Here is a 22,060-nt window from a genome sequence, read left to right on the forward strand (position 1 = left end):
CCTTATATCATGGTCACTGCACTCTGACTCTGTCACACCTAAGGTAGGCCCTACAGCCCAACAGTCCAAGGGCAAGGTGCATGGTTCTAAGTGTGAGGACACCCCTGTGTGAGCAGAGGTGACCCTACAAATCTCAGACTCCATTCCCTGAGCTTTGTAAGTGTGGGGGAGCCAACTTAAGATATGTAGTGGACTCTGGGCCACATACGTTGTCCAACTCTATAATGGCTTCACTGAACATAGGCATTTTGGAATTATGCAAGTACACTGATTCCAGCGTTAACTACATGATTGATACCATGTACTCTGGGGGTTCTCTAAGGGATCCCGTGTCTTCCTGTAAAGCCTTGCAGGGTCAGCCCTTGCTGCTGCTGTCCCCAGACACTGTTCTGCTCTCTTGCTGCTGAGCCGAGCTCAGGCAGGGTAAGGCAGAACAAAGGATTTCCTGCAAGATAGAGGTGTGATTCACCTCTTCTTTAGAAATAGGTGTTTCTGGACTGGGGTGCCTCTGAGCACCATTAGACTGCTTTGAAGAGCACATTTTGTGTCCTCCTTGCATTATCCGGTTTGCACCAGTGCAGGAACCCCTGGTTCCCATTCTGGGATGAAACACACAAAGGACAGGGGAGTGACCACCCCCCTGTCCAGCTTCCCCCACTAGGGAGGTGCACAGAGCTCTGCCGCGTGGCCACTTGATTCTGCCATCTTGGAAATAAGATGACCAAAGACCCCCTGGGAGCATCTGACTGGTTGTCCAGCTGGGTGACATCTCTGACCCCCTCTGTTAGGTGGGTCACTGCAGTTAGTGTCCAACCCCCTTTCTGGGTTACTTAAGGGCTCCCCTGAAGGTGGAACCCCAAATTCATCTGCAAGACTTCAGAAACCGACCGCATGTCTCCTCTGCAAGACACTTCTTCAACCTCGAGACCGGAACCACTGCTGTTCTTTGCTGGAAGCAGAAGCAAGACTGTAACAAGTAGAAGACCTTCTATTGCAACTTTGTGTCTACTTTCTGCAAGTAATTCTGCAACCTCGTGGCCATGCATCATCCAGAGTCACTGGGACTCTGCTTGCACTTAGGAAAGCAAAAAGGAATCTCCCTTGGAGTGAAGGAGTCACTCCCCTGCATCTTCAGGCACATCAATGATTAGGATCGTCTTGTGGATCCTACTGTCCGACAAACCCTCTGTGGCTCTGCAACACAAGTGGCGAGTCTGTGGCTCTCCAGAGGTCTGACCTATCTTCCTTGCAACTAGGAAGTTTGTGGCCCCTCTCTGGAGCTGTTTGGCTGGAACCCCTGTGCACTGTGTCTGCTTGTCATTGCCAAGGCTTTTTGTCTCTTCAGTCCAAAGGCCTCCTAGCTCCAAGAAGCCCAGGCCTCCAGTACTCTCCAGTTCCAAGAACTACGTCCTGTCTGCAGCTCCTGCTTTGTGGGCATCCTTCTTTGCTGTGCTGCTGAGGCCTCCCTGTGACTCCCCGTGCCTGCTGCCGGGGGGCTCCAACGATTCCTGCTGGCTCCCCTGCTTGCTTAGGGCTGGCCGTGACCTACCTGCCAAGGTTGGGTCCCATGGACCTTACTGGTGCCAAAGATCCTGCAAACTCTGTATGACCCTTATTTTCATTTGCCAAGGTTGTTGGTGGTTCTGTTGACCATTGATCCCTCTGTATTTCGACTACTGGCGTGGGGCAGCTTGTGGACGACTCCTGGGATCTTCCTGCATCTCCTTGACTCCACAAATGCACTTCTTCGTCCACCGTCCTTCAGGAAGCATCACTGAGAAGGGTGAGCATTGCCCTCCTGCATCACCAGGGCATCACTGGGTGGTCTGGACTCTGTCCCCTCCCTCATTATGTCCTCTTCTCCTGGAATCCATGCCTGGGTTCCACCAAACTGGTCCGTGGGTCACAATAGCAGCTGGACAAACGAGGTCCCCTTTGACTTTAGTGGGAGGGTCCAACGCGACTGAATCCTTATGCACCTGGGCTCCCTGGTGTTGGTACTTCCCTGTTCTAGGTATCCACGGGTGGGTACTTTATCCAACCTCCCTTGTCACAGTGTGTTTTCCTTGGGGTCCTCTGGGAAGGTCCTAAAACGTGAAAACTCCAACTGTGCCTTCCCCATGTTATCCTATGGGCACTGACCCGAGATTTCTACTCTGCACACGGACGCCTGGGGAATCCTACCTACTTACCTTTGGGGTGTTACTACTTCACCAGTCCTAAGGGTCCTTAGGTGGTAGGGTGGGTTGGGTGTGGTTTTCGCATTCCATTTTTTTAGTGTATGGTTTGAACCCCCCACTCCCATAGGGGCCCATGTTATTTCATGCCTTTATTTACCTGTTGCTATGTATATTTTTCTATGACTATATCTCCAGTTATGAGATATACCAAAGTTAGTTCTAGAGTGTGTGTTATAATAAATATTACATATTTTTCTAACACTGGTGTGGTTCTTGCCTGTGTGTAACTCACTGACTGACCTGTGTGGTATTTGTAGGAGGCTGGCTCACTTTATGGTGTACACCTATGGTTTGGCAACCTATATTGAGTTCGGGCTACCCTGAGTGGTAGTGTTTTGGTGCCTCGGTAACCAAAGCTCTCTAGGGGTAGCCATGTAGAGCAGCTTAGGTTTATTAAGGAGAAGTGTAAAGCACTTACAAAACCACAGTAGTCAGTCAGTAACTGTTACACAAGAAAGAACCACACGAGGTGTTGCAAAAATAAAGTATTCTTTACTACAACACTAAGAGTATACTAGTGTTGTTATATCTCCACTTGCAGATATCTCCACACAAAATATATACTTAGTAACAAGCAGGAAAAGCATAGAAATACATGGGCCCCTATTGGGCCCCTAAGAAAGAGGTAAAAGATGGGAGGTGCCCGCCCAAGGTAAATGTTTTAGAATCCCAGGGGCTGAGGGAGTGAGAGTTTACCAGAGGTAGGTTCTAGAAATCCCACAGGCACCTGGGTGCAGAGTTATTGAGACTGGTGTCCCATAAGCTAACACAGGACTGTTGCGGATGGATTTTATGGATTGAGGGCCATTCCTGGGGGACCCCAAGGTAACCAGTTGGCACAAAGAATGTTGGAGCCCAGGGAGATCAGGCTAGCATTTAAAGCATTTCTGCCCTCTCTCAAAGGGAAGGTGGTGGAGGTGTTCATGGACAACACTACCACCATGTGGTACTGCAACAGATAGGGTGGGGTGGGGTCGTGAACCCTTTGTCAGGATGCTCTCCGCCTCTGGACATGGCTGGAACATCAGGGCATATCCCTGGTGATTCAGCATCTGGCAGGCTCTTTGAACGTCAGAGCAGAAGAACTCAGATGTGGATGCCTGGCTGATCACAAATGGCGTCTTCATCCAAAGATAGTGCAAGGTCTCTCTTAACAGTGGAGAGACCCTCGCTTAGATCCATTCGCTTCTACAGCGAAGACACAATGTCAGCTGTTTTCGACGTTGGAGTTTCCAGGACAGCACTCTCTCGGAGACGCTCTTCGTCTCGAATCGAACTCAGGCCTTCTATATGCCTTTCTGCCAATACCAGTTCTGCCCAGAGTTCTCAAGAAGAACGGGGCCCAAGTGTATTTCTGCCTCTGCAAACCTTGGGGGAACCACTGGACTTTCTGCACAGTGTACTTCATTTTAGTGCACCATATAGAACACCAGCTTCCTACAGCCGAACGCACCCATCTTTTTTGAGGATTAGGAAGTAGAGAGTATGCTCCTGAGCCCTGGTGTTGAAAAGTAACTGGTTCTGTAGCTCCTTTGAGAAGAGCACATGCGGTAACGGTGCTTCTTATATATTTTCGCTCACATCCAGGATCAGACGTGATGCCTGTTACGCACACTTAAAGGACATGCAGTGATTACTATTGACAATTTAGGAGTTCTCTGCCCACCTTTCCTCAAATAATTCTTGTCATTGTGCCATACTAGCAGTTCTGTCCATGTAGTCAGCATATCTAACATCATGTGCGTTTGTTCGCTGTGAGGTAGACATTTGTACTCTAACTGTCCTTCCAGTTGTGTCTCTTCTCTGCAACAAAAGCAGTGTTGCTGATGAATCATGTGACTGGTCATCACTATCCCTTGAACTTTGTTGTTCACTTCTGCCATCTTCTTCAAGAGGCTGCGTTTAAACGTAGGGTAAACTGCTTCGACTTGTCACATATTTTGGCTTTGACATGCGTGAAGCAACTTTAGGGGTAGCTTTTGGGTATTGTGAAGGGGTCTTAATTTTGGGGTTCTCAAATCCCACTGCAGCTTCATGTAGCTGCACTAATGGTTAAATACTCAATACCTTGGGAGAGGTATGTATAGAGTCGTATGGAGTTGGGGAAACAAATAGAATATCCCTTCCTGTGGGTAGGGATACATATGTTTTTGGGTAGCTTTAAAACATTATAATAAACAATATTGTTATAATTTTCTCTGATTATGGGGAAAGGCCGTCTGCGTATGTCTTAAAGGAGTCTCCATAATTAATCTCTTCCCAGTATGTTGGAATGTAACCTTCATATATCACACTTCTTTTAAAACTTATAGAAATGTTTTTTAAAGCAGGGAAATGTAGCAATTGTTATCTTTGTCAATTCATAGAATACATATTAAAAGAGCATTACACAACATCACACAGTGGCGCACACACACATACTCTCTCTCTTTCTCCTTCTCTCTCTTTCACCCTCTCAGTCTCTCTTTTTCTCTTTCTCTCTTTTGCTCTCCCTCCCTCATATGAATCACTATTTCTTCTAAACCTCAAATACAACTGGCAACCCTAGTCACTTCCCTCTCCGCCTACAGAGCATTACATTTTCAAACGATGTGTCCATCAGTCTAAAGAGTGACTTCTGTATGTTAGATCTAGAACAATAATTTGAGTGTCAGATTGTACTTGGAGGTGAATTTTTTCAACATCAGCCTTCCTGCTATGTCAAATCATTAGACATGGATTAGCAACCCCCAATTTCAAATTGACTAAATCTAATTCATCATTAGGAATAACAAGATAACTAGTTATGTAGTGCCCAATTAATCACCAAAATTCTGTTCTAAAACAGTAAATGGAACTGGTCACCCCTGGTCACTTTTCTCTGCCCTCAGAGAAGATAACCTTTTCAAACCACGCGTCTCGTAGATCACGGAATGACGTCCAGACATTAAGTACAGGACAGCAATTTGAGTGTTTTAGGTCTTAACTGGAGGTAAAGTGTAGCAAAATCAGGTTTTTAGCTGTCCAAAGAAAATAAGTCATACATTAGATAAATAGCATGGAAGTTTAATCTGCATTTTGCCCTCACCTTTAAATGACGGCAGTCTCTGGCATTTTCCCAGCCCCGTGCACAGGCAGAACTTTAAAAAAAACTATGTTTGGAATCACAACATGCATGCCAGTGAACGTATGTGCTTTTGGGTCATAAATTCCTACATATTTGTTAAACACGAGTTAGCTTTTAACTGCAATATTGTCCTTGAGTGAACTCTTCAACTTATTTTGGTCAGCTTTGTATTTAGGCCTACAATGTTCCTATATTTCTTATATTTTCTGCCAATGTCTGTTGTTGCGCTATATTTTTGCATACATATTCTACATTTTCTGTAACAGCTCGGTCCAACAATTACATGGCACTTATACAGACGTTTGCTCTCCAGTGTACACTCTACCTGATTCATTTACCAACTCCTGACCTGAGCCCGTGTAGGATGTAGAAAACACCTAGGATCTCTCCTCTGCTGTACTGCTACTGCAGACTCTGGGATCATCTGAAGTGGTCCAACCTCTGTGTCAATAAGTTTGCTCAGAACAGGACCTCCCATGTGGGTCCTGTCACTCTGTTCTACCAATTTGGAAGCAACAGTGCTATTGTCTCTAATGCCACACCAGGTGCATTCATACTCCAGCTTTCCCAGAGTCCACCTTTTTGTTAGATGCCTGTCCTCTATGCACACCTGCTGCAAATATGTATGCTTTGGTCACCAAGCAGAGCTCCAGCAAACAGTCTAAGGAATAAGGCTGCCCCAGCACATCAGAGAGTGACTATCTTGGTGCCGGGCAACTTCTGTTATAGGTTGTTGATTGACCTTGTGTATTTAAATCAAGCTCTAGCCTTCAGATCCAGGCAATAATGTTTAGCCAAGGAGGAAACGTATTCCAGGTAGTGGACTATAAATGTACTGAACCAAACCTCTTCTCTGATGAAGGCGGATGTAGCCAGCATTCCCATTGTTGAGTAGTATCTGAATCCCTCGGTCTGCTTTGTTCCAGCTAACTCTGAAAGATTTTGGGACTATCCACCTAGAGATCATTAGGTTCTTTTGTTCAACTTATCAGAATTAGTTTATCATAGATCCTTATAATGTATTCTCTAGTCCTGGGAGTTTAGTGACTAAAGGCCTTCTTTTAGTCCAGTTCGTATAATCTCTTATCTTCTTTGGAGGGAACAGGGTGACATGAAGGAAAAATACAGGCTAGTGAAATCAACTGCACTAATTAAAACTCCAAAATTGCCATTCTTTAAAGGTAAGGCATGAGAGGTTCCCTACTCTTCTTGCTGATCTGATGGCTGCTAACATAACTGTCTTAGATGTTGAACAATTTAGGTGAGCCTGTATACTTCCGTTTGAAAGGTGCAGCAAAAAGGCAAATAAGCAAGTTGTGATATTGTATTTGCAGGGATTTGTGGGAGGTTGTTCTGATGTTCTTTAAGAAATGTTGATACCGCCAGCAGTCTGAAGTAGCATTACACATCCGTATACAGTTCCCATGTTCAGTTAATTTTGACCCATTCAGAGGTTACAACAAATTTACTTTGCACCAAGATGACAAAATGGCCTGTATGTTAGAGCAGACTGCCCTTTTCACTGTATACCTGCCACCTGAAAGAATGTCTCTTACCTTCCTGGGGTACATTGCAAGTAGAGAGGGATTAACCTCTCACTTCTTAAGCATGAACATTGAGTGTTCCCAGATATGGATGTAGAAGTAGACCTATGAGCTGCGAGAAGACCTTCTAGCAGTGGCAACGAACAGCGTGGTGCCACATACATTTTGGACTACTAGGATATCCAGCATGCCTTGTCCATTCTTGAACAATCCGAATTATACGATCTCCATGTTGCTTTATCCTGAAATGATTCTGTAATATTGGAACCAGAAGGGTTGCAAAAAGGTCTATTTCTGGTATAGACTTCCTGAAGCAGCTTTCAATTCTGTGTAGTGGAATCGTCTGTTTGAATGGCATGCCTTTGTAATTTTTCCTCTCTACCTGAACTGCTGTCTGACCACTTTCAATGTCTGTGACCCATGCCCAAAGACTCGGCTCCTGATTATGCTCGGCTTAGGAGCTCATGCCTCCCTGATTGTTGATATAAAACAGTACAGTTTTGTTGTCCACCATGAGCTGGACTTGTTTTGCTTGAACCCACTGGAGCAATGCCCTCCCAGCACATCAAATGTTTGACAACTCTAGGAAGTTGGTATGTTGTTGACTCTCTTGTGAGGTTCATAAGGCCTTTACCACCATTATCAGGTGGGCAGACCAAACTTGCATTCAGGCATTTCTTACCGCTGTCACTAGATACCACAGAGAAAAGATTAGCTCCCCTTTTCGGCAGTGTGAGGTGGACATCTTCCAACTCATGAATAATTTAGATCTTCTAGATAGACATCTAGTGTTGCAACAAAAAGGCACACATCTTATGATTCTGTGGTTTTACATGGTAATATAAATCTAGCATTCATGTAGATAGGTATATAGATCTAACTTACGGCAAACACAAATCTCACTTGGTAATCATTTATTGAATAAAAAAAAACAGCAAGTGTATTTGTATTAGTTTACGCGGCCTATCCATCCTAGACCTAGAATTTCTAGTGCTGTTAGTGCATCATTTTTGTGGGTGAGTCCTGGCCCAGGGCTATACATGATTTTCTTAAGCAAATAGTATGCTTTTTACCAAACAACCTAGGTCGTTCAAAGTGCTTGTCAAAAAGCTAAGCCTGTATTCATTTGCAAACCTGGTGCATCTCGATGACGTGCCCTTTCTAAGTGTAAAGCAAGTGCCAATATATCTAGCTGCTACTGTCACCTCATCCAGTCCTCTTGCATGGACTGCTTTGCTGCATGCATTCTGTCTTGCACCAAAGAGCCAAAAAAGTCCCACTGGTAAAGACAAGGCAGCCATATCCTGTATAGCGTGGGAGTACCTGGCCAATACACAGTATCCATTAGTTCCCTTAAGACTTGGATTGGACACCCCAAGGCATTGGCTTGCATCCAAAGGCATTTACTCTTTGAGAGGTGATGCTGTTAATAAGGTTTTTTTTTTCTAAACTTTTTATCAATGAGATTTGCACCCAAACGCTCTCTGGCATTACTTTTGCTGACAAGAAGAGAGGGACGAAAAAAGGTACTGTGTTTCTTGAAGCTCCACTATGCAGATTGTGGGTTTACCCAGACATCTTTAATGTTATTCATTGGTATCTCTGTAAAGAGCTAGACTAGCTCTACGTTTTGTTTGACTGAATGAATGCAAATTAGGAGATTTGCCTTTGGATCTTAGGGCGCTTCAACCCAATGCACCTCTGAACCTATAGACAGTTTTCGTTGGGATGGGACTAAGGGGCCTGAGTAATTATTATCCTTCTTTTGTTCTCAAGAAGATTTTTCCATAGAATATTTTGCTCCTATTTTATCTGCTCCAGTGTTTCCTCGGCCAAGGGCCCAATGCGCAGTCTTAGTGTCAAGGACACATGCTGTTTTTTTTTTGTTTTTTTTACTTAAAACCAGGGCTCTATTTTGTGTGGGCAACCTCTTTGTGATCCTTGGAGGTGGTGGATGCCTCCTGATCTGCGAAAAGACCACATTTACTAAGCAGCTTACTTCCTGTGTCTCCCGCTGCTACACTCTACATGGGACAGACCCACCATCTGGTATTTGCCACATTTCACATCAGATAATGTGACTTCAGTGGCATTCTCCAATAGGTGTTTTTCAGAGATAAGTGAGGTTACGTCTGTTACTCCATTTGTGTTCCGAAGGCATTCCGATCTTGATGCTTCCTCCTGACCCAAAACACAACTCCTGCAGAGGATTCTGTAGAACCTGTACGCTTAGTTCTAAGCTTTCTGACGCAGCCTTCTCTCTGTTCCTCTGTTCTTTATTCCTTGGAACCTGCCCATAGTTCGTTATTGGGGAGTAATTGTTAACTTTCTTCATTATCTGCCATCCTTTCTTTGATCAGACAAAATGCAATACTGAATGACACTTTTCTTTTTTTGGTAAGAATAGGTTGTTAAGTCAGGCGAACACAAGGGGTTTGCTCTCAAATTATATACTTCCATGTGTGTGGTACTGCGCAAGTAAGCTCTATTTGAACACCTATATAAGTAGTTTCCGATCCCTTCACTGGTGCACTCATTATGAATGGCTTCTTAAATCTGATTGGGCTGGTAATAGCGGTTACTGGCTCCATTACAAATACAAAATCCTGTTGGATTTGTTTATTTTCATACACAAATTTTGCCTGCTCAAAGCTTCTGAAATCTGTGTGTGAAATTTCTGAAATCTGTGTGTGAAATTCCGGATTTTATAGCGAAATTTAGAATGCCCAGTGTACACTGCCCTGGAATGCATTTCTTCAGCTCTCTGAACGCTGATGTCCTAGTCATATCTTGGGTTCTTTCTAGCTAGCAATGTCCTCATGACTACTCAGCGATTTAGCTCAGCCTTCAGTTAGCTAGGGCTTGCTGTTTATCCTGTTTGCCTTGGGCCTACTCCTGTTCACTCTTTTCCACAATGGTAAGTTTCATTCACGGTTAGGTAACTTACCTGTGGTTGCATACATCCCACCAGTAGACAAACCCATTGCCTTAGAGGCCAGATTCGGTGCTTTCTTTTAGGATTGTCATCACACTACTGTTACACACTCCAACATCAGTACGAACATGAAATTACACGTCTGAAATTGTTACAGTACAGTTTCTGAAGCCCACCAACAGATGTTTCTACGTTACATTTTTATTGCAATGTAGCGTTTGGGCTTATAATGCTGGATATGGAACTGGTGAGTTATATTTTCTGTTCAACACTATAGCTTTAAATAGTTTGAGAAACTAAGAAACATTGGTGAAACAATGTGTAAGTGGCATTCTAGGTTGCTTTATAAATCACAATGGAACTGCTGTCGAAGCAGATGATAACCATTTGGGAGTCAGCTGATTACTGCTTGTTGCCTTTCAGTTTTGTATGCATCAAAAGCGAAGTGAAATTGGTAAGGCTACCTCAGGCCTCCGTAACTTAAACCATTTATTGTAGTGTTTTTGTGTCTTTGATGTTGGTTGTATCACATTCCTGAAAATCATTATCTGATAGAGACTTCTAGTTGCAGATTTCTTACCTTAGAATTTTCCCCCAGACATCAGACTGGATCTGGAGATTTTTCTTTGAGCAATACCCTTGTGCGTCGGTAGGTGGCGTCAGTCGACTCCATAGGCGTTGTAGGTGTCGTGGTCGCCGTGATGACATCAGGAGTAGTACATAGGCGCCGCAGTGACGTCAGTTGTATTCTTTCCGCGCCACGCGCTGCTCAGGAGAAGAGCTACCCTCAGCTATTTTTTGGCCGAATTCAACCGTTTTGTTGAGTTTTTTGAGTGCGAACTTTGGTGCGTCGAGGATGTCCCCGAAGACCGGGTTCAAGCCTTGTGAGGACTGCCATCGGATGATGACGGTGACGGATCCTCATCGCGTTTGTCTGTGGTGCCTTGAGCGCGACTACGACCCGAAGTCGTGCTCAGAGTCTCGGGTCATGCACCTGAAGGCTTTGAGGGAGCGGTACCTAAAGCTAATGGCAGCCCGGCACTCGACTCCGCGTAGGTCCCAGTCTCGAGATCGGTCGCAGAGTCATCACCACTCTTCTTCTAAATCCTCGGGTCAAGGTAAGAAGAAGTCGAAGACGTCCCAGCGCTCTCTGACTTCGCCCCGTCACCTCCGCGCTTCCCCGAGTTTCCCGGAGCGACCTGATACTCCGCCTTCAGGCCCAAGGAGTTTGACTGAGGGGCCTTCGGGTTCCGTGCCGGCGGCTTCGGCCCCAGCCACGAGGTCACATCAAGACCTTCCCCGGCGCCAGGTCAATTATCAACGCTATCGGGGTCGGTCCGATTCTTATCCCTGACGACTCGGAGTCGGAGCGGCGTCGCCTGCCGCCGCCTTCGGCTCCAGTGGGGCCTATTCGCCCCAGGTCGGATTCGGAACCTCTTTCCTATGGGTACGAGTATGGGGAGGAATTGGAGGGGTCCCTGGACCCTTATGAATACCAGGATAACCCTGCTTTGGACTGGGCACAGGATTTGGGTGATGCCAGTGGTCTGGATACTTCTCTGACGCTGGCATGCTGTCTCCTCCTACTGTGGTTACGCGGAGGGAGCTACTTATGGTATGGTGGTCAGTAGGGCAGCTGAAGTCCTCGATCTTGAGCTGCCTACTGTAGAGGTCGGGTCTAATCTCCTGATGGAGGTGCTTCAGCCTGGGGCTTCTACTTCAGAACCCCTTTTACCATTAAATGTGGCCCTCACCGATGTCCTTTTGGGTACATGGTCCAAACCCAACACAGGGGCTCCTGTGAACAGGACTATCGCACGCCGCCATCGGCCCGTGCCGAATGATCCAAAATTCCTGTCCCAACACCACACGCCTGAGAGTCTTGTTATCCAGGCTTCCTCTTCTTCAGGCGCGTTCCCTTCCGCACCCCCGGATAGGGAATCCAAGAGGCTGGAACAGTTTGGCAACAAGTTGTTTTCTTCCTCCAGTCTAGCGCTGCGGTCTGTGAACACTGCATGCCTTATGGACCATTATACGCACTCCCTGTGGGATACAGTTGCACAAGTCCTGCCGCAGATACCGGAGGAGGCCTGTGCTATCGTCTCCCAAGCAGTGAATGATGGGAGAGATGCGGCGAAGTTCACTACCCGTTGTGCGCTGGATACGATCAACTCTCTGGACTGATGGGTTGCTACGACAGTGGCCTTGCGGCGCCTCGCCTGGTTACGCACTTCTGGTTTCTCGGCGGATATCCAACAGTCACTCATGGACATGCCTTTTGATGGCACCCATCTCTTAGGAGACAAAGCGGACTCAGTCTTGGAGAGATTCAAGGATTCCGGGGCTACGGCTCAGTCCCTAGGTCTTTCCTCGGTCTCTCGCCCACCACAGTCCGCTGTTTGCCCCTTTCATGGGCACGGAAGGGGCGCCCTGTTGTGTCCTCCACACAGCCACCTTGCCACGCATGCTAGCCAGCCTACGCGTGGCCGAGGACGCGGAATCCCATGTGGCCGTGGGACAAGGAACCAGAGGTCTGTCCACTCCACCTCTACCCCTGCTGCAGCCTCCAAACCCTCCTAGTCCGTCCTCTCACACCGGCCCAGTTGGTGGCAGGATCCGCCATCGCCTGCCCAACGGGAACATATCACCACGGACGGGTGGGTTTTGCAGATCATTTCGAAGGGCTACTCCCTCCCTTTCGAATCTGCACAACCACACATGCCACCATTCTTCCATCACCTTTCGCAGGATCATTTGGCACTTCTCCGCCTGGAAGTCGCAAGTCTCTTGGCCATGGGAGCTATAGAAAAGGTCCTTGTGCCAGAAGTAGGTTGTGGCTGTTATTCCCACTACTTTCTGATACCAAAGAAGGACAAGGGCTTACATCCTATACGAGACCTTCGGGACCTGAACTACTTCCTCAAGAAGGAGAAATTCAAAATGCTCACCCTGGCTCAGGTTCTGTCTGTCTTAGACCCAGGAGACTGGATGGTAGCGTTGGACTTGCAGGACGCTTATTTCCACATCCCTATCCTGCCTGCCAGCCCATAGACGTTACCTTCGATTCATGGTAGGTCACAAGCACTTTCAGTTTACCGGGCTCCCCTTCGGCCTTACCAGTGCCTCTTGGGTGTTCAGAAAAGTGATGCCAGTGGGTGCAGCTCATCTGCGCAGGTTATTCGTCTCAGTCTTCCCCTACATCAGCAACTGGCTGTTGAAGGCGGACTCGCCCCAGACAGTCATCTCCCACCTTCAGACTACGGCAAACCTCCTGCCCACGCTGGGGTTCACTATCAACGTGCCGAAGTCACACCTGACTCCCTCTCAGACGCTCCCTTTCATCGGGGCAGTTCTGGACACAGTGCAGTTTTGGGCTTATCCTCCCAAAAAGCGAGTCCAAGACATTCAGGCTATGATTCCAATCTTTCAGCCTCGGTCTTGGGTTTCGGTGAGACTGACTCTGAGGCTGCTGGGCCTCATGGCCTCCTGCATCCTGCTAGTAACACATGCCAGATGGCATATGCGGGCTCTGCAGTGGGACCTGAAGTTCCAGTGAGCGCAGCATCAGGGGAATCTCTCCAACATGGTCCAGATCTCGGAGGGGACTGCGAAAGACCTGCAGTGGTGGCATTCGAATCCGAATTGGGTCCATGGCAGATCCCGCTCCCTTCCCCAACCAGATCTCTCTATAGTGACAGATGCATCACTTCTGGGTTGGAGCGGCCACATGGGAGAGGTGGAGATCAGAGACTTCTGATCTCCGATGGAATCGGGGCTCCATATATATCTGCTGGAGCTCTGGGCGATCAGGCTTGTGTTGAAAGCATTCCTTCCCTCTCTCAAAGGGAAAGTGTTGCAAGTGTTCACGGACAATACTACTGCCATGTGGTACTCCAACAAACAGGGCGGAGTACGGTCCTGAACCCTTTGTCTGGAGGCACTATGCCTCTGGACCATGGCTGGAACATCAGGGCATTACCCTGATGGTTCAACATCTGGCGGGTTCCCTCAACGCCAGAGCAGGCGAACTCAGCCATCGACGCATAGTCGATCACGAATGGCGTCTCCATCCGGAGGTGGCACAAGGTCTCTTTCAGCAGTGGGGAGAGCCTTGGTTTGATCTGTTCGCCTCCGCAGAGAATGCGCAATGTCAGCTGTTTTGCACGTTAGAGTTTCCAAGGCGGCACTCGCTCGGAGACGATTTTCGTCTCGATTGGAATTCCAGCCTCCTCTACGCCTTCCCGCCTATCCCTCTTCTTCCCAGAGTTCTCAAGAAAATAAAGAACGACCGGGCCCAAATTTTCTTGATGGCTCCGGACTGGGCTTGAAGAGTGTGGTATCCAGAACTATTGAGCATGTCAATTGATCCTCAGACTGCCTCTTCGGGCGGATAGTCTGTTGCAGCAACAGGGGACGGTTCTGTACCCAAACCTGTCCAACCTCCACCTTCATGCGTGGAGATTGAGCGGCAACAGTTGACGGCTTTTGCCCTTCCACCCAAAGTCTGTCATGTTAGCTTGGCAGCCAGCCGTCCATCGACTAAAACAGTATACGCCTGTCGTTGGAATAAATTTGTGTCATGGTGTACCAACAAATCTGTTGATCCCCTTTCTGCCCCTCTGTCAGAGGTTCTTCTGTTCTTTCTTTAGCCCAGCAGGGCTCTGCTTGGGCACCCTTAAAGGGTAATTATCTGCCATTTCCGCCTTTCTTAGGCTACCTGATCAGCCCTCACTCTTTAAATCTCGGATTGTGAGTAGATTCCTAAAAGGGCTCACCCATTTATTTCCTCCCACTCCATTTATCATGCCTCAGTGGGACCCTAATCTTGTACTTACTTATTTGATGTGTAACCCCTTTGAGCCAATACATAATTGTCCCTTGCGGCTCCTCACCTTCAAAACTGTCTTTCTGGTCGCTATCACCTCTGCTCGCAGGGTGAGTGAGCTTCAGGCCCTTTCCTCTAAACCTCCATACTTGTCGGTACATCCTGACAAGGTAGTGCTACCCACTAGAGCTTCCTTCCTAAGGTGGTTACACCATTTCATGTAGGCCAGTCCATCACTTTGCCTACCTTCTACGCACTCCCACATCCTTCACATCAGGAGGAGAGACTCCACCGTCTGGACCCAAAAGGAGCGTTGGCGTTCTATCTCAATTGTACTAAAGATTTCTGGGCGGACGATCAACTCTTCGTTGGCTATGTGGGTGCGAAAAAAGGCAAGGCGGTGCAAAAGCGTACCATCTCTCGATGGGTGCTTCTTTGCATCAAAATGTGCTACGCTTTGGCTAAGAAGCAACCTCCTGAAGGCTTGCGTGCTCATGAGCAACTGCTGCTTCCACTGCGTTAGGACACGGAGTTCCTGTCCTGGATATCTGTCAGGCAGCTACGTGGGCATCCCTGCACACGTTTGCTAATCATTACTGCCTGGATAGTCAGGTCCGTCGAGACGGCTACTTTGGTCGTTCGGTTCTGCAGGACTTTCTAGTATGATCTTGGTTCACAGCCCACCACCGAGGATGGCATTGCTTGGGTATCTATTCTAAGGTAAGGAATCTGCAACTAGAAGTCTCTATCAGATGTACAAGTTACTTACCTTCGGTAATTAAATATCTGGTAGAGACATATTCTAGTTGCAGATTCCTTACCGCCCACCCATCCTCCACGGTTGCGAACTGATTTCTAGGGACAGGGATTCCCCTTTCAGGTCCTTAGCTCTGGCGCACCAATCTCAGTGTTCTTAGCGGCTCTGCGCTCATGCGTGGAAAGTTGTTAAAAGAAACAGACGTCACTGCACGAGGGCGGCATCTATGTACTACTCCCAGCGTCATCACGGTGACCACGACGCCTGCGGAGTCGACCAATGCCACCTACCGACGCTCAAGGTTATTGCTTGAAGAAAAATCTCCGGATCCAGTCTGACGCCTGGGGAAAAATTCTAAGGTAAGGAATCTCCAACTAGAATATGTCTCTACCAGATATTTCATTACCGAAAGTAAGTAACTTGTACTTTATTGTTGGTTCTGTGTACATACATTTTTTGCTGACATGGAACTTTTCTTTTCTTTGTTCCCCCCTCTTGCCCCCTGCTGCTGTTTAGGGATGTCATCCAAGGAAATCTATGGTAACTGAATCTTTGGCACTTGGCCTTCTTTGCTTTATTTCGGTGTGGATATTTCCTCTTTATAGACATCATTGCTTTCTTGATAAACAAATTGTTCCCCTTGCATGCCACACGTGTTCACATGTGCAACAAATTTATGAGGAGTTAGTTTGAATTTTGATTTTTCATTTTCTAATCCTCAAGGGGCTGCTCTGCATATTAAGTGAGTTACATTCTAGTTGAGAGGAACGTGCATGATCGCATCGCATGTAATGGGACGATGCAAGAACTATTAAATGGTGCATTGCATAAATTGAACGCATTGTCTAAAATTACAAGACTTCAAGAACCTTATTCTTGGTATGATAAGATGTTGTATGCACCGAGTTTAAATGGCATCCCCTTTCTCTGCTGCTTTAGTAATTTAAAACTGGAAGTAAATCATAACATAGTGCCAATTTTAGTTTTATGATCAGCACTTTTCTGTGAAGGGCTGGGTAAAGATACTTTTGCTGTGTATGCATTTCGCACAAACCCATTCATTGACGTAGCAATGTAGACCCTGTTTTTGTGTCTTACGGCTGATACTGCCTGGCTTAAAGTGAAAACGCAGTTAAAATTTTGTAACTTAGTTGCCACCTTGATGTGAAGATCCTGTAATTAACAGGATTGTGTGCTCATCAGTTAAGTGTTTTACAAATGTACTGGGTAAAATGTTGAATAAATATTTCCTAATATTAAGATGTGGGTATAAAATTAAATTAAGATGGGTATATTTACTTTGAAATATATATATTTTTTTTGGTACGTCCTTAATAGATGTTGCACATCATAATGGAGAGTGAGCTTGGTAGTACCCTACATTGGCCTTGAAGCTTCCAACAATGTGTGAGGTTCTTTCCAATACCTGTGAAAATGTAGGCACCACATAGATTTATCAAAGGCACAAGACAGCATGTGTGACGAGAATAGAGGGTTTAGTGTACTTAATCAATGTCCAAAAGCGGGGACTCCGATTCTCCTTGATGCTTAGGAGGAGCTTGTCTGATCAGTCAGTGCCTCTTAGCTCATTTGAGGTGGTGTGAAGCATGAGGCAAACTAGAAAATGCCTTCCTCAGTACTTGAACAATGAAGGTTGAATGTCCGGCAACATTTATTACTTTGAAAGAGCAGTAATTCTTTCTATAACACCACCTGTATACAAATGCATGGTATGGTGTAGCAAATAATTCATGGCTTCCAAACTACTATATGTTTTGCGACCAAAAAATAAGGATCAATATTCTTTTCTTTGAAATTGTGAATGGGTTTACTGAAGTTTCCATGGCCCGAATCCAAAAATAATTAAACAAGAGAATCACCGAAAGTGCCTTTTAGGTTCCTCTCAAATGAACTTTCTTGTAAGTTATCCGATTTGGAGGACTGGGTGTTGTTAATAACACCAGACCACCATGTATTGCATGCAGTGGTGGGGGACATGGCACGCAGGCTGGGTGCCATGTTGTGTTTTCACTTTTAGCTGCACCAAGACATGCAGTCTGCAATGGCATCTGCCTGTTCTAGGTGAATGGTCCCTGAGGGTGGCATAATACATGCTGCAGCCCATAGGGACCCTCTTTATTACCCGTGCCTTATGAACCCGGGGTACCATTTACTAGGGACTTACAGGGGTGCTAAAGTGGGTGCCAATTGTACACAATTAAAACATTACCTTGTTTTAGGGAAAAAGTTCTGGCACTGGGAACCTGGTTAACAGGAGCCCAATGCAGCTTTAGTCGAAAAACTTCAGTACCAGTGGCAAAAAGTGGGGGTGGCCATGTCAAAAAAGGCACTTTCCTATAACGTTCACATGGCAGGAGCACCAAATTATCAGTTGTTCTAGAACTTTAATGTGACCCCAGTGACATTTGGACCATGAAATGTTTCAAGTTCTTAGTTTTGTGGGTTTTTTTTGTTGTGTCATTGTGGACAGTTTAGATTATTTATAGCCTCAAACGTATTTTTACTCTATATTCTGATAATTAGTTGGTTATTAGCAGCAGCAATATTTCTATCAAAGGACCTTAGGTTTTGTTGGGTTGTGATGCTTCTTCAAACTGTACCAGTACCATCAGAAGCTTAGTGCCTACCAACTCAATCCCGGAAAAGCTATAGTGGTTGTTAGCACTCTCTTATAACAGCAATGGAACGTTTCAATGTTGCTGCTTCTTCAGTGTCAACTTAGTAAATTCTTCAGATTTTTTCCAGAGTCAGTGCGGACAATGTCCATGCTATTATGCACAGTATTCCTGATATGTGTGAATTCACAAATACTGCATAAAGACTTGTTTCTCTATTTCACGGACCTCGTTGATATATACCATGCTTCTGGTACCTGCATACTCAGTGACGACTGTCACTCTGGGGAGAAAGCATGTTTTAAATGGATCAGCGAATTCTTTGTTGAACTGATTAAGTATTATAGGACTAATGCTTTAGATGTCAGGAGCTGAATGTAGTTATTTAATATTTGTATATAAAGTAATGAGTTACACTTCTAGCCTCCTGAAAGCTTTTAAAGATGAAACACATAATGAAGGCATGGAGGAGAAATTATGAACTATGAAGATGGGAGAGCTGTTAGTACACATCCTTCTAGCATGCTCAATGGAGAACTACAAGCTGAAGTTGATAAAGCATTGGAAAAGATGTAGGGCACATTCATACAAGTAATGAAAGAAATGTCAGACAGACTTCCTTTTTGAGTCTGTACATAATTCACCTGTTGATTGGGTAGATAAAAGTTTTGGTTTATTCTTCAGATGAGAGTTTACCTCAAATATTTATGTATCGAGGCAAATGCAGTCACTGAAATAGGCTCTAGTTATATGATTAATTTTTGCCGTTTAGTATGTAGTGCCTCTTGTGCTTTTTTGCACATAATGCAGATTGGAATGTTTGGTTCTAAATTGATATCTGGTGGGGTAAAGCTTGGTACTAACCTTTGTAAAGCTTAGGAAAAGTACAAATAAGACAGCATACAGATTTTGCCTCAAGTTTAGAAATGACAAGTTCTTTCACTCCAGTAACCAAACATTAAAGCAAAAGCCTAGAGGTAAGCCCAAGACGAAATGCAGTACATTACTATTCCAAAGTTGTATGACTGTGGATACATTTTTTGGTCTTTTACCTTAGCTTTAATTTCTCTACACTCTCCACCCACTTTTTCAGATGAGTCTTTTGTGAGACCAGTGACTTTCTGGATTGTTGGAGATTTTGACAAACCTTCTGGGAGGCAACTGCTATACGACGCAATTAAGCATCAGGTTAGTAGCGGTATGCAGGTAAGAAAAGTTTTTAAGAATAGTTTTAAGTGTTTTAATTGACGATTTCTAGACAGTATTGAAACCTTTGGTTGGGAATACCTGGTTAGCAGGTGAGGGTGGAAAATGTAACTCTGCTTTTCAGCATAAATGGTTTAGGTTGTTTATATGTTGCACTCCTCATATCCTAGGTGTGAGGACATGAAGTTGAAGTGCCTAGTGAAAGGAAAGATCAACATCCAATGACTTGATGTTTGTTCTTTGTTTTTGAATGGAGGTTGTGAAGTGTGAGCTCTGTTTTCCAAAGCTACTGCAAGCTTGATATTTATGTATTTGTGAGCTGATAGTACACAGCTCTAGGGGGATATTGTTACTTGGATACAGAAATGATGAATGCAGGCTCTTACTGCTCAGAATGCTTGATCGCGGAGTTTCACACACCAAATGTTCCAGGGTTTGAGATTGAATAATATTTCTGAGTCTCCTATCGTGCCTGGTTTGGTCCATCATAAGTGGTATGGTGCTTCAGCCATAATCATAGTGTATTAAGGTTGCTGAGATGAAGTGCAAAACAAAATAGAAATGTCATCACAGAATCATGTGGCACCATAGTAATCTCTGGTATCAAGATCACTTCTTCATTACCCCCTCTCGAGAGTCGTCCATCACTCCTAGCGTATCCTGTGTTCTAGAAAATGCTAGGTGTATTCCAAAATTTAAAATACATGTAACTACCTCCCCTTTTATGAGCAAACTCAGAAAAGGTTGTGTTAGAAAGTAAAGGTATGGAACACCAGAGGAAATGTTTGATTACTTGGGAATAAGAGGAGTGAATTGGGGCTGAACAGCTTTATAGTGCTTTCCATGCTGCTAGAATAGAACAGTGATGTCCAGAGATTGTCATTGATAAGCAGCCTACATAATACATTCATCATGAGAATAGAAGTAGCAGCTGAATGCCGTCCTAATACCAGAAAGGTTTGGTCACTAAATGTAACTATCAAGTAAAATTCGTACCAAAAACACTTGTGGGATTGAACGTCTGTAGTAGAATGCAAGGCTTACCCATTCTTTACCCACTTATGCTGCGTACAAGGTCAGTAGCATTTCTCAAAACATTCAACCCTTCTTGTTAGAAAGTGAAATGAGGTGAGATTGACTTTGTGCAGTCTAGAAAAATTTTGAAAGAAATTTCAGATGAATATCATTACCTAACCTAGAAATTCTGACCAGCTATGCACCCATCTTGAATGTTTACAGGTATGAATAACTACAATATGCTGTGACTTCTCAGCCTACCTTGAAATTAACAACTGGCTGAGTATTACTGAGTAATGCTTGCAAATGAAATGTAGACCAAAAACCATACTGCTTACTCGAGGAGCTACTCTGTTTGCAGACAGAATCTTTGTGCACAGTCTGTTGGATTGCTCATCCAAATGGATCTCTCGCAAACATGCAAAGTGTTTCCCAAGTACGGAGCCAATCCTATTTAGTCACTCCTTTTTGATCTGTACCTACGTGTATTTGTTAAACCAGTCCCCTCACTGAACAGTATCTTGTGGTGGATATTTTTAACTGCAGGTTCCTCGCCTTTAGAATATTCCCCGGGCACCAGAATGGATCCAGAGATTTTTTCATAGTATTGCTCCTTGGACCGTCAAAGCATGACCTGGAAGCATGGTGTTGGCTCCATACTGTCCCAGAAGTGACGGAGCTGAGCAGCAGAAAAGCACCACCTCTGTGCGCTGATGTTAGTTTCTTCCTTTATTTCTGTACCTTCTGAAGTGAATCCAGGGCTCAACTTTTTATTTTTGTCGGTTTACCAACAACTTCTAAAACATTTTCACAGTGTGCTAGGAAATGCTGTCCATGCCGAAAACTGCAGTTTCAAACCCTGCCACATTTGCATGAGGTAGATGTTGCTTGTGGACCCAGAAAAGGTGTGCCCTTGATGTCTGGGCTCAGAACACCACTCAGTCATATGATAGGTGCGCCCTCATGCATCCAAAGGTCATCTGAGGCTGGGAGGCAAAGTTGTATGTTGCCGAACACAAGAAGTCATTTCAGCCTTGCAATGTGTCCTGCTCATTCTCCAAGGCACAGGCCCAGACTCTGTCCCTGGGTCGCCCCGCAGCCATTCAGTCTCACTGTTGTAGTCCCCTAGTAAATCCAAGTCCAAAAGCAAGCACAAGAAAGTCACAATGCATTCTACCTCATCCCACCAGTCAGACTTGCTAGAGAAGGTGCAAGGGCATCATAAAGTCAGTCTCACTTCTTTGAGGACTCCGGCCTTAGAACCAATGTCTAAGTTGGCCCCGATGAGCCCATAATTTCCCAGGCCATCGTTGACTCTGCGTCAAATCTAGTTCTTCATAGAGGCTACACTGGAAATGTTCAGTACACTTCGGGCTCCCTTAGGCAGGGCTTTTTGCTCCACAGAATTAAAGGGCCATCCTGTTGTATTCTCACCGACAAGCCCTCCACGGCATAGTCTGCCCCTTTGGAACCTGCTAACTGGTCTATACTGACAACAGCGCACACTTCTGCTCCGACCCCAAGATCCATGCCGGTTCCTGCCACTCCAGTTTCAATACTAATACCAATAGCTCCATAGGATGATTGCATGCTCACACCAATGTCTCACTGTGAACTGACATCAGCCCAAGAAATGTCACACTACGAAATTACAAAAGTGGAACCGGTGTCATGCAGACTGACTTTGACCCGTGCCTTTGTCACGTTGCAGCTACAAGCCAAGGCTCTATTACATTTTTGGTTCTAACTCCGATCCCAAGCAAGGTGATCCCCTGGATGATGATGATTGTTGGA

General features: G+C 45.4%; 1 protein-coding gene across 3 annotated transcripts in view; it reads left to right on the forward strand.

Moving 5' to 3' along the window:
* Positions 1 to 22,060, forward strand: part of UGGT1 (UDP-glucose glycoprotein glucosyltransferase 1) — a 1,185,714-nt gene that overhangs the window by 544,040 nt on the left and 619,614 nt on the right. For 2 of the 3 annotated variants that reach the window (XM_069213734.1, XM_069213735.1), the window contains exons 21-22: positions 15,924 to 15,947; positions 19,137 to 19,231. In XM_069213734.1, the coding sequence (XP_069069835.1) occupies positions 15,924 to 15,947; positions 19,137 to 19,231 (119 nt within the window). The remainder of the gene's footprint in view (positions 1 to 15,923; positions 15,948 to 19,136; positions 19,232 to 22,060) is intronic. The other variant, XM_069213736.1, reaches the window with a different exon arrangement.

The sequence above is a fragment of the Pleurodeles waltl genome, chromosome 11 (genome assembly GCF_031143425.1).
Source record: "Pleurodeles waltl isolate 20211129_DDA chromosome 11, aPleWal1.hap1.20221129, whole genome shotgun sequence".
Classification (NCBI taxonomy): Eukaryota; Metazoa; Chordata; class Amphibia; order Caudata; family Salamandridae; genus Pleurodeles; species Pleurodeles waltl.